This window comes from Pagrus pagrus (assembly GCF_965226575.1).
Source record: "Pagrus pagrus genome assembly, chromosome: 2".
NCBI lineage: Eukaryota > Metazoa > Chordata > Actinopteri > Spariformes > Sparidae > Pagrus > Pagrus pagrus.
The window spans coordinates 6,409,656-6,421,783 of NC_140186.1; the positions used below are offsets into that span (position 1 = coordinate 6,409,656).

The window sequence follows — 12,128 nt, forward strand, 5'->3', positions numbered from 1 at the left end:
CTGGCTCCAGGAGGTAAATCATTAATGCTCAAACACAAGTGTACAGTGTATGTGTTTTGACAACAATAATCTACCTCTGCCACATTATGTTTTAGTATCATTTTCCACCCACCTTTGAACAAGTTTGGGCAATCATACTGCAAGTGTGATGGTAGTCAAAAGTATAGGCTACCTGAAGATAGATGACTGTCTTCTTCAAAAACATTTTGTCATGCATGCCTGGGTAACTGAGGAAGAATTGGTTTATACTGATGGAGAAAATTTGAAAATATACTTTTGATGCATCACTTTATCTAGAAGCCTTCTTTAAATATACTGTGTTTGGCTCTCTGTTAATGCACTCTTGATTTTTAATGTCAGAACTCATTTGGTCAGAGTTATTTCTGGTATTATTAAGTGTAAAAGATATTGTATATACAATGTATATCTTAAATATTTGACTTTTCAAACATATATTCATATATCTCGTCCATTTCTCGTCCTGCAGTCACAAATACCCAAGCAAAATAGTCTTTAGTACTTTTATTGTTCAGTATAACATGTCCCATACAATAAGACAGAGGCAGCACTGGGCAAATATTACCATCTACACGGTTTCAAGTTATCACCTTTTCTATCACAGCCTTAGAGAATAACACCTTTACTCAAAATGGTTACTTGGCCTTAAAGAGTTTTCTCAACCAGGTGAGTCTGATTCATTATTTGGTTGTTGAATAACTGCTGTTCAAAATAAGAGATTTAAAAAAGAAAAAAAATCCCCACGAAGGCAAAATGGTTTTGGCAAGAACCTGATAAATATCATGATGATCCCACTGCTTCATTACCAGCTAAACGTTTGACATTTCAGTAGTTCATACCCAACGAATGAATTAGTTTCACCTGATTCCCAGACTGCTCATTGGCCCTCATAACGTCTGATACAAAAACATTAATTTCTTCAGTCCAATTTCCACATACACAATTAGTTTCAATGATAAATACTGCATGGAAAAAGTGAAATCACAGACCTTTAATGATTCATTTGTACTACCATAAATACTAACGTGAGCGCGATACTTTCGATGCAACTAACACAGGTAAGAGTGATAAACGCGAATAAATATGACCACTAAAATTTATCATCTAAGCATTTTTCCAAGATTTTACAAAAGTTGTGTTTGTTGTAAATATTTGTTGGGTCATTTTGTCTGAGAATGTGTTGTTAGTTGCTGAACATCACCTGACGCGTCTGTTTATTAATTTGTCAGCACCGCTCTGGGTGTTAAATATTGTAGCTTTTATACATTTTTGTGAACCACCACGTAAAGGTTTAATGACGGTTTATTCACAGAGGTAGTCTCTTACTTTTCCCTCTTACAATTCATGTTTTACTGCCTTACATCTTGAATTGTAATACTACTACTGGTACATATCTCTATCATTTATATAAATACATTATCAGTCATTTTTGTCTGTTATACACATATTAATTGGAGAGTTGTCGTCACTATGAGATAAATCATCGTTCCTCACACTGAAAGCAGACTCGTCCTCGGTCTGAATCTGCTCATGTTTCCGTCTGTGGAGCCTCAGGCTTTGTGAGCGGCTGAAGCCTCTCCCGCAGATGTCGCAGCCGTACGGCCTCTCTCCTGTGTGAAGCCTGAAATGGTTCTTGAGGCTTGAAGCTCGTGTGAAACTCTTGTCGCACTCTGGACAGTCATACTTCTCTCCAAAATGGATTTTTTCGTGTTCCCTCAAGCGTCCGGACTGGTTGAAGCTCCTGTTGCACAGAGAGCAGTGGTAGGGCCGCTCTCCTGTGTGCGTGAGCCGGTGTCTGTTCATGGCCCCCGAGTGGGCGAAGCTCTTCCCGCAGTCCGGGCAGGAGAACGGTTTCTCCCCCGTGTGGACTTTCAAGTGACCTTTGAGTTGACCTTTCTGGGTGAACTGCTTCCCACACAGAGTGCATTGGTAAGGTTTCTCTCCCGAGTGAATTCGCATGTGAATCTGAAGCGCAGACATCTTGTGACAGTCTCTTCCACAGAGCCCACAGCAGTAAGAGCTCTTTGTCAGATTGTCATTAAGCTGGTCCTGCACCGGTGAATCCAGAGGGCTGTCTTTTTCACTGTCGGACACATGATCGTGATCCTCTTCAGACACTGTGGAAAAATACACGACAAGTTCAAACACTCTCTTTAGACAATACAATTATATCAATCAACCATCTGATTTTTTAAAGACAGCTCATTGTGGGATCCAACATGATATAAGATTGAAAGGTGATAAAAGGAGAAAGACAGAAAAAAAACAATCCAATTATCAACCATCAATTCATTTGTGTGCTGTAAAAAGCGTTGTGCAGTCCAGCAGTGAAGCACATGTGAATTTGGGTTAACCTCGTACAATAAAAGCTGCATTAAATATCTCAACTCATTAAGGACAGGCAGCTGCCACAACTGAAGAAATATCTACGGTAGTAATAATCATTTCAGTCACATCTTGATGAGCGATCTCTATATGTAATAATGTATTGTTCTCTTTAAAGCATGGGCCTGACACTAGAAGAAAGTGATTAAGTAAAATGTTGCCTTTTATTCGTAGGACTGTTCAGACCGAATCGAAATAAATACATCACAGGTCCTTGACAGAAGCAATGTTAAACAGTTTACTTCTGAGTTTCTAAAGGAATCTATGATTCATTTAAAATTCTGAGGAGCCTTTAGAAGAAACACAAAATCAACACTGACCACAGGTGCAGGGTTCTCATTTTCAAACCAGTCAGTCAGAGACACCAAGAGTCAGTCAGAGTGAACTGAAAAAGACAGTCCACCTTCTATCATTTCAAATATCAAAATAATAATAAACCACCTTTGATTGTCAGACAAAACACAGTAGAAAAATGAGCACATTAAAAATGGAACTGCTCAAAGTGCAAGACTGCCAACCAAACACAAACTGCACGTCGAATGGCGCCCTATCTAGCAGAAATTCATCCTAAAGTTAGTTGAGGGTCACCAACTTGTGACTAAAATCTAGCTTTGTCCATACAGTGTCTGCCCGGCCATAACTAATGATAGCTGCAGTCAGAAATAAAACTGCACACAAGAGAAACAGCGGAGAGTAAAACAATGAAAGAGTGAACAAAGATAGATGAGTCATGAGGAAAAACAATCCTATTAGTTCAGGAAACCTTGAAATTTACTCTAGTAATCCAGTAATGTTTTATAACAGCATTCTGCTTACTATTGACAAGATCATCTTCTTCTTCCTTTACTGTAATCCTAATTTCTGTGTTGCTTTCCTGCTGCTGCTTTTCAGTTTCCTCTGGTGTGGTACAATCCTCACTACCAGACAGCTGGTCAGGCGCTTCCTCTAGTGGGAGAAACACAAGTGTTACAAAAAATGCAAAAATCATCATCAAAGGTATTTATGCTCATTTTAATAAACAGTATAACAAAAACAATCTGGAATCTCATGTTTACGTACCACACAAAGGTTCCTCCTCTTCCTCCTCTTTCACTATTACATTCATTTGCGGACTGGAAGCGACGACCTCTGGTTGGTCATCTGCTTCTTTCTCTTTATTTTCACACTGAGCTGCTTTGTCACAGTTGAGACCTTCTGAGGAACGAGGCTCAACCGCACTCTGCAAACTCCGACTGTCAGACACCTATAAAACAGTCAATACAAAACAAGTGGAGGCAACAATACTGTTAGTCGGCTGTAACGAACAGAAGAAAAAAATCAACCCAAGGATTCTATTGTGAAATTGCTGTATATTGTCACTACCTCAGAGCTGACATTGTTGACCACGTCTTGCTGAGATGATTCACCGACTGCAGCTTGAACCGGGTCTGAGACGACACCTGTAACTGATCCATTCTTGTTCTGTGTACATGACCTTTTGTGGTTTCTCAGAGTTCCTGCCAGTGAGAAGTGCCTCCCACAGTCTGCGCATGTGTACGGCTTTTCTCCTGTGTGGATCCTGGTGTGCCTCCGCAGCTCTCCTGGAGCCACGAAAGACTTATCACACTGTGTGCAGCTGTACGGTTTTTCTCCCGTGTGAGTCCGCATGTGTGTCGTCAGCGTCCACTGCTGTGCAAATGTCTTCCCGCAGTCGGAGCAGTGATAGGGTGTAATGCCAGTATGGAGACGCTCGTGTCTCACAAGTGTACCCGACAAGGCAAATCGCTTGTCACAGAAAGAGCACTGGTACGGCCTCTCTCCGGTGTGAGTCCTCTGATGATCTCTGAGCTCAGCTGCTGAGTTACAGCTCTTTTCACAGTCCGAACACGGAAACTTCTTCCTCGTAAAGCCCGCAACAACCTCAGAGTGCATAGCCTCCAAGTGAGTTTTCAGATGCCAGTGTCGGGAAAAGCTCTTCAGACAGATGGAGCAGTGATACGGCCTCTCGCCAGTGTGTGTCCGCCTGTGCAGCCTGAGCTCCCCCTGACTAGCAAATCTCTTTTCACAGAAAGTGCATGGGAATGGCTTCTCCCCAGTATGGACCCTTTCGTGGATCATGAGCAGCCCCTTTTCTGGAAATCTCTTCTCACACATCGAGCAGGGGAAAGGCCTCTCTCCTGAGTGAGTACGTAAGTGGCGCTGAAGTTTAGAGGCGTAGGGGAAGTCTTTCCCACACACCGAGCAGCTGTGTAGAGACGGTGGCTTTTCATTCTCGGCTTGATGAAATGTCTTGGAGGGAACGACTGCAGGTACGATGCCAGGGATAGCACTCTCTCCTGTGTGAACAGAGAGAAGAGAAAGGATTTTATTTAGGAAAACAAAACAGTTCATCCCTGAGCAAAAACAACAGAAGGTAACACTATACTGGAAGGTAATCCTAGAATACTGGAAATGACATTTACATAAACAGAGCACCAACACATACTTAAATTTCTCGGTGTCAACAACTCAAAAGATTAAGTTTCACGTTAGTATTTATTACACAACTGCTATTTTGGATTTCATTACAGCATACATGGGGCTTTATCTTTCCTGTCTCTCAGTGTAGAATTTGTTTTTACAATTTATTCACTCACTGAGATCTGAGAAATCCACTTCTTCTCCATCAGAGTTGATCAAGCCTCCGATTTCTTGCTGATCTTCCTCAGCGAGGATCACTGCTGGTCCAAAGTCCTCTGGGTTTTCAGAGCCCATCTCTCAGATATGCAACCCTGTAGAGGTGAACGATCAAGAGTCAAGAAAAAAATATTAATTTATAGCAAAATACTGAATTTATATACAGTATATATAAAATATAGGGCTGTGGTCTCAAAAAATATATACCAGCTTGTAGACAGACAATGATTTCAATCAAACCAATTGAACTTCTTCACTTCATTGCTCTAGATTTGGTTTCTTAGCTCCTGAGGGGACCTGAGAAAATGGCAAATCACCACAAAGGTGAATAAATCACGAGATTTCAATATAAAAGTCCCAACGACACCCAACTTACTAATTCAGTCTTTTAATTTCATCCTGTTCCATCTTTGTATTTTCAACCACCGGCACCAGCTCTCTGTGGGAAAGTATTTCTTGTCACATGTCCCCCTCTACAGGGAGGATGAGCAACATAACGTTGCCTCAACCCTGGAAGACATCCATTGTCCTGCTCAAGGACACTTCAGCAGGGTGATGCTTTGTTGTGATGGGGGGGACTTGAACCTGGCTGGGCCTGATGTACCATCTACCTTGTCCATACTATTTTCTTATAAGGACAAATAAGCTGCTTTTAACTGGTTATAGTGTTTGCTGTCATATGAATGACTGCTCTTTCGAGTGATCTGAATGTCAAGGGAAGCACTCAGGGGAAACCTGCAGCTGTGCATCTGCACTGAGGAGCCCGGTTAGCTCAGTAGCATTAGCTTGATGAGACTCCTTTTTTTTTTTGCTCCAACCACTTCAGTCTTAACCATATTTGCAATTTGAGTTGAGCAGCAACCTAACTGACTAACCTGTTGGTATCTATAGTGTCACGAAATCACTTTCACCAGGAGCAAACGCACCCTGCAGCACAGACACACAGTGTTTGACCTCTGATTGAGATGTCTCTCAGTCGTGACGCGGCGGCGGCGGTGACCAGCTCCTCGGTCAGCGACCACCTCTGCCTTCAGACAAACTGTTATTAGCCAGCTAGCCACTGACATGGCGTTTACACGCTAGAAATTAGCTGACATTAGCCCCCCGAAGCTACCGCCGCTGGTCAACAATAACAAATAACAGTTGCGAAAGATTTCACCACCGAGCCCCCCCCACGTGAAAAAACAACACGTTATCTCTGCTGCAAATGTCACCTCCGCTCGCACAGACCCCCGCTAACTTAGCTAGCTAACGTTTAACAAGACAATAGACATTTTGACCAACCTCGGCATAGATTTCCCCCTCAGGTAAAAAGTAGTCGCTCGGGAGAAGTTTATTGAAACGACTTGGCAATATTTCTACTTCTCTCTCATTTTCATGCTCAATATGTTCAAACAATGTGTTGAATTAATGCCGACTAACTAGTGAGTTAAGTTAAATAAGCGTTTGGATCTGATGGTAACCTTTCTAGCTTTAGCTGCTAGCAACACACACCAGCGTCGGGACTTCCGGTCTGCTTTTATATTCAAAATAAAAGCCCCACGTATTTAACCTCTCGCACTGCACTTCCGTTTTCTACATCTTCTTGTAAACACATACAGATCACATAAAATAATGCTCACATTAATTAAAACTACTCAGCAAACACTCATCCCTTAAAACATACAAAAATATATAATAATCCAGCTATATTATACCAATACTGCTTGTCAATAAAAAGATTAACTGGTGTGCGTTTACATTATTATTTTTATGACTGAGTGTCCGGGATTATACTCTGTTGTCGTCATAGTAAAAGGCAGCCTTACTGAGACTGAACAAGTCCTGAGCAGTGATGGATTGATAACAATAAATCATTAGTTACCAAACTGAGGGGAAAGAGGTACAAGAAAACATGGCAGAGTAATCAAATACAGGTGTAACTCATGGCATTATTATCTGTTGCATTGTTTATTATGCTGCGTTCTCAAGATAATCCAATGCATGAAGCAGCTTATATATATGTATGAAGATATACAAATACAATTTCTGACTAAAGTCACATGTGTATCTTCTGAAGTCATGTTGCAGCCATTTGTTTACGTTTAGTTATTTCGCTAAATGCACTTCCTTTGTAACACGGTCATTTATCCAGTGATCACAAACACGAACAGAAAAAATGCAAACAATGATTCACAATATCCTGATTTAATTTCTTAAATACTGGCATCTAAAACAGGTATGTAATAACAGTGCTGACTGTACATCATATTATGTGACTACTATCATATTGCTTGGTCAATCAATTCACTCATATGAAAGATGTTTTATTTCACATGGAAATGGAGGCGCAGCTGTAGTATATTTACTTTCAACCTTCATATATTCTCAGACTACTGTGAGTTCCCAGGTGACATTATTGATTATTCACCACTACAGCTGTTGTTTTGGTCTCCCCAGTGGTTTTGTTGGAGGTTTTGGCTTCTTGTCGTGAATCTTCAGATGCGCTTGATACCCTTGACAGTAAGAGAAGCCCTTTCCACATTTCTCACAAGTATACGGTTTCTCTCCAGTGTGAACTCGCAGGTGAGCTTTCAGAACAAATGCTCTGGAGTAACTTTTTCCACAGATTGAGCAGAGGTGAGGCCGTGCTCCGGTGTGAGTCTCGAGGTGTAGGTTCAGGTTGTAGGAATGTGCAAACGTCTTCCCACACTGATCACAGTGGAAATTCCTCTCTCCGGTGTGCGTCAACTGGTGTTTTTTAAATGAACCTACTGAACCAAAACTCTTTCCGCACTCCGAACAGATGAACAGCGACTCTCCTGAGTGAACTCGCTTATGTTGTTTGAAAGAGTATTCGTTTTTGAATCTTTTGTCACAGTCAGGGCATGCAAAAGGCTTTATGTGAGTCTGCCGGTGTTCCTCCAGCTGTTGTTTCTGTGGGAAGTCCATCCCGCACTCTCCACACACATGAACTACAGGAGTTTCTTTAGGAGGACTCTTCTCTTGAACCAGTGTCCAATTTGTTAGCTCTCCTGTGAGAAAAACAAAGACAGTTGCTCTCAGACAGTTTTGCATTTTAAAGCACAGTCACACAAGCATCTGAAGCATTGAATTTCACAGCAAAATCGAACAGATGAATGGAATCACTGCAATTAGTGGATTGGCTTGCGAGGGCAAAATACATTACCACAAACTTTGCTTCTAGGCTGTGTTAAACCACTACTGTCCTCATGTAAACTGCTCCACAAAAGTGACATGATTGACACATTATTAAGAGAAAGGAGTTGATAGTACAAATGTCTCTTTTGCTGTGACCAATTATTGTCTAACTAGCACATTAACAGCTCGCTCCCCTGATGCGGTAGTTTATCAAGTAGCCCTGACAGTAGTCACTACGTCACCAAGCTTTGACAACCACATTTTTAATTTGAAAGGACTTTTCGTGCCTTTACTTAATAGGACAGAGAAATATTTAACAGTAAATAGTAGATTGCTTTTTTTTTTTTTTGAGAAAAAAGTGACCATCTAAGGATGAGTTGGTGGAGCTGGGGACCTGACAGAGAATCCAAGGACACGCTGTTGTAGCGACATCATATTGTATTTAAATAGACAAGAAACTCATGAGGAAATCAAGTGAGAAGTATGGTCATTATCTCATAGGCTTACATACAATGGACTTCTTTTCTGAAACCAGTAGAGTCGCCCTCTGCTGGCCAAGACCTGGAGGCTCCATTAACTATTTATACTATCTATGGTTTATATCCATGTCTGTCCAGACTCATATGTAGTGAAATTAATAAAAAATGTATGTGAGGGTCCTTTTTGGTGAAATAGAAGTTTGATTCCAGTGAATCATTTCTGGTGGGTAACATGCTGTCTTTACTTAGACTATTTTATACAGGGGGAGTACAGAGGACTGATAGACAGCTTCAAGCACAGAAGATCTATATAATCACCACAGTTTTAAGGCGGGCAGCCAAGATTAGTTTCACCAAACACTTTCCACAAGCATCTGACTAAAAAAACAACAACAACACAGAATTAAAGACAAAGGAGCTTCTTGTTGCCTCTGACCTCTGTGAACTTTCATGTGTGTTTTGAGGTTTCCACTCTGGGTGAATCCTCTTCCACATATGAAGCACTTGAAAGGTTTTTTCCCTGAGTGAATCACAAGGTGTCGCTGCAGAGAGGCGTTGTTAGGGAAAAATCTTCCACAGGTCGCACATTCGTATTTCTTTTTGGGTCTGCGAGGTCCCTGGTCTTGTTTTCGCTCCGCAGACTCTTCCTGGGGCTCTTCATAAGGGATGCAGTGTTCAGGTACTGGCTTACTTACAGTTTCTTCTAGAAAGAAATGAAAAACATTGGGTAGTGTACACATGGTGATGTTTTCTAAGGAAAATTTAGTAAGCAACTCAAATATTAGCAGGGCCGCTTTGTCACTTCTGGGGGGCAGAAACAAGCTGTAAGCACAACATTGGCATATTATGACCTCATAAAGTAAATATGGCAGACAAGTTGTGGACATAAAGTTGCTTATTTACACATGCAGCAGTGACGAGAGAAACAGCAGTGTTTGTTCTGAATCATGTTTCTGGCACTCTGACTTTAACTCTGCCCTCATCCTCATATAAGACCTGTTGAGCTATGCTGGTAATGCATAAAGCTGGATGTTTATGCTGACTTTGTATAATAATTCTATTTAATAAAAAAACTACAGAAGTAGCTCAGACTAGATGTCTTGTTTTTCTATATTCAGTTCCACAACATTAGAATTTATTACAAGATTAGATTACATGACAACATAAACAGGGCTGTATCTTTTCTGTGTGTCTTGCTTTTTTTGTTTACTCTGTTCCAATTTATTTGCTTACTGAGATCTGGGAAATCCACTTCTCCATCAGAGTTGATCAAGCCTCCAATCTCATGCGTTTCTTCCTCCTCAGGGATCACATCTGATCCAGAGTCCTCTGAGTTTTCAGGGTCCATCTCTCAAATAAACAACCTTGTGGAGGTAAACAATCAAGAGTCAGTAACCGGAAATCTTATGTGACCATAAGAGATTATTATGTGGCTATGTGACGATGTGTGTGAGAACATGCCATGTGTCCCCATTTTTACCATCAGCACAATATTACTTTATCCATGCTTGTTAATTGTTTGTTTTAGCTATAGATGCATCATTAATCTGTAACTTGCAGACAAATATGCGTTTGTATAGTACAGGTGTGTAGTTGAGATCAAAATGAAAGCTGAGTTCGAAGAAGGCCACAGTCCGAGCAAGGAGGACATTAAGTAGGGGTATGGCTCCCCCAGCCTGGTCCACGTTTGTTTGTTGCAAAACTTAACAAGTGAAGTTGAGATCAAAATGAAGGCTGATTTCGAAGATGGGTGTGGTTTGACCCCCAAGTACTGAGTGCTCACGTAATAATGTAGCAATGACTACAGCTGTCATGTGTGAGAACGTCAACATGTTGACATTGCAGCTGGTGTGATCCCATTTCATGATGGTCTCTAGTTTTGCATCATGTTTGCTTACAGTTAACATGACTTCAACTGGTTAAAGTATTCTTGCAGTAGGCAATATTAGTCACCAGCTATGACTTTACAGGTGATTAGTTAAGTCTGAGGAAAGGGGCCTGAAGTGGGGACATGGTGACCTCCTCTTCTTTACACCCCTGGCCAACATTCATAGTCCTGGAGATGCCTATTGTATCGAAGTACTACAGAAGAGGCTGTACATCTGTCTGTGGACAGATTTTTATCAACGTGATCATGTAATAACGTAGTAGAGACTAAGCACTCATATAATAACATAGTAAGGACTACTGATAAGTCATGGGTCGGAACGTGAAGGGCTCGCAATATGATCTATTCATTATAATTTGGGTGGAAATTAAAAATTACCACTGCCAGACAATATTTAAAAATAAATAAATAAATGTGTGGTCACATATGTGCCTGTTTGCTATCTGTGAGCGCCTGCACCTTTTGTATTATTGCTTTTTTTAAACTATCTGAATCAAAACAATCCAATAGCTAGTTAGCTAGCGTCTAACTAGCCATCAGAGATGCGAGGATTTGCGATGTGTTTACGTTGCCCATACGTCACACTTCATACACACAGTTTGTAATGTTCATGTTGCTTTCTGCCACTTTAAGTCAACTTAATGTTTATCGGTTCAGTTCCCCAGGTTTCTTTATTTGATACTTACCATACCCGTTATACGCCGTCCGAGTCCGGCAGGGAGGTATCCGACTACTTCCGGCATCATCAGCGAACTCACTGGGTTAGACCAAGTATGGGGGGGGAGATAAAATTTATTTGGCAATTAATTGATGTGCGTTGTTATCTGTTTATGTATTATTGCAAATGTATGTCATATGATAGCCTATATTAAAGTGGTTTATACTTGGATGCTGGTAAGAATGACTGAATGTATCACTTAACTGTTTTCAGAAAAGGTATTGGACTCACCTGCAGGAGTGGTACAGCCTGAAGGGACTCCTGCTGATGGGAGTGTTGGGAGTAAGAGCCACTCCCCTGATGGGGAAAATCTGAACTGACAACTTAAACAGTAAGTAAAACAGTAAGAGAAACAGGTTTATTCTAAACTTTTTATTTTATTAGTGATCATAGCTCCCTCCATCTGAAAGTTTTCCAGGCATGTTGGACTGGTGAGACGCTCAGGGGCAGAGCAGACTAGGAGATGCCTCAGGATCATTCTGGAGGATCTGAAGGAGATGGATGATGTATAAAACATCTGGGCTACTCTGCTTAGACACAACCATGATACTGAGCATTCATGAATGGATGCAACCATAATATCTGTTATTACAGCTACCTGTGCTTTTCCTGTTTTTACATAACAAACTGCCTTCTATAAAGACAAAAGACACAAATATGAAGTTTTGTTCTTGACATTGTTATTTAAAAAAAAAATAAAACTCTTTAGCTTCCTAATGAATATATTAAGTTATTGGATTTTTTGGGTTCAGTTCTTTCACCATCAATGCAGTAAAAGCTTCTTCCTTTGTAAAACATCAATTTATACAGTGATCACAAATACAGACACCAATACAACTAAAAA

At 40.7% G+C, this 12,128-nt stretch overlaps 2 protein-coding genes across 3 annotated transcripts; both read right to left on the reverse strand.

Moving 5' to 3' along the window:
* Nucleotides 1–507: 507 nt before the first annotated feature.
* Nucleotides 508–6,563, reverse strand: LOC311273223 (uncharacterized protein). Its single transcript, XM_084380171.1, has 6 exons — nt 6,339–6,563; nt 5,019–5,148; nt 3,766–4,718; nt 3,463–3,646; nt 3,220–3,348; nt 508–2,135 (listed from the first exon to the last, which is right to left on the reverse strand). The coding sequence occupies exons 2-6, from the start codon at nt 5,134–5,136 to the stop codon at nt 1,438–1,440; spliced, it is 2,082 nt and encodes a 693-aa protein (XP_084236297.1). The 5' UTR covers nt 5,137–5,148; nt 6,339–6,563; the 3' UTR covers nt 508–1,437.
* Nucleotides 6,564–7,229: 666 nt separating this feature from the next.
* Nucleotides 7,230–11,315, reverse strand: LOC311273318 (uncharacterized protein). 2 transcript variants are annotated; one of them, XM_084380315.1, is made up of 4 exons: nt 11,253–11,315; nt 9,912–10,042; nt 9,115–9,378; nt 7,230–8,072 (listed from the first exon to the last, which is right to left on the reverse strand). In XM_084380315.1, the coding sequence occupies exons 2-4, from the start codon at nt 10,024–10,026 to the stop codon at nt 7,471–7,473; spliced, it is 981 nt and encodes a 326-aa protein (XP_084236441.1). In that variant the 5' UTR covers nt 10,027–10,042; nt 11,253–11,315; the 3' UTR covers nt 7,230–7,470. The 2 variants fall into 2 exon arrangements, with proteins under 2 accessions (XP_084236441.1, XP_084236440.1); XM_084380314.1 differs by having other exon boundaries at nt 9,115–9,381.
* Between the last annotated feature and the right edge of the window lie 813 nt (nt 11,316–12,128).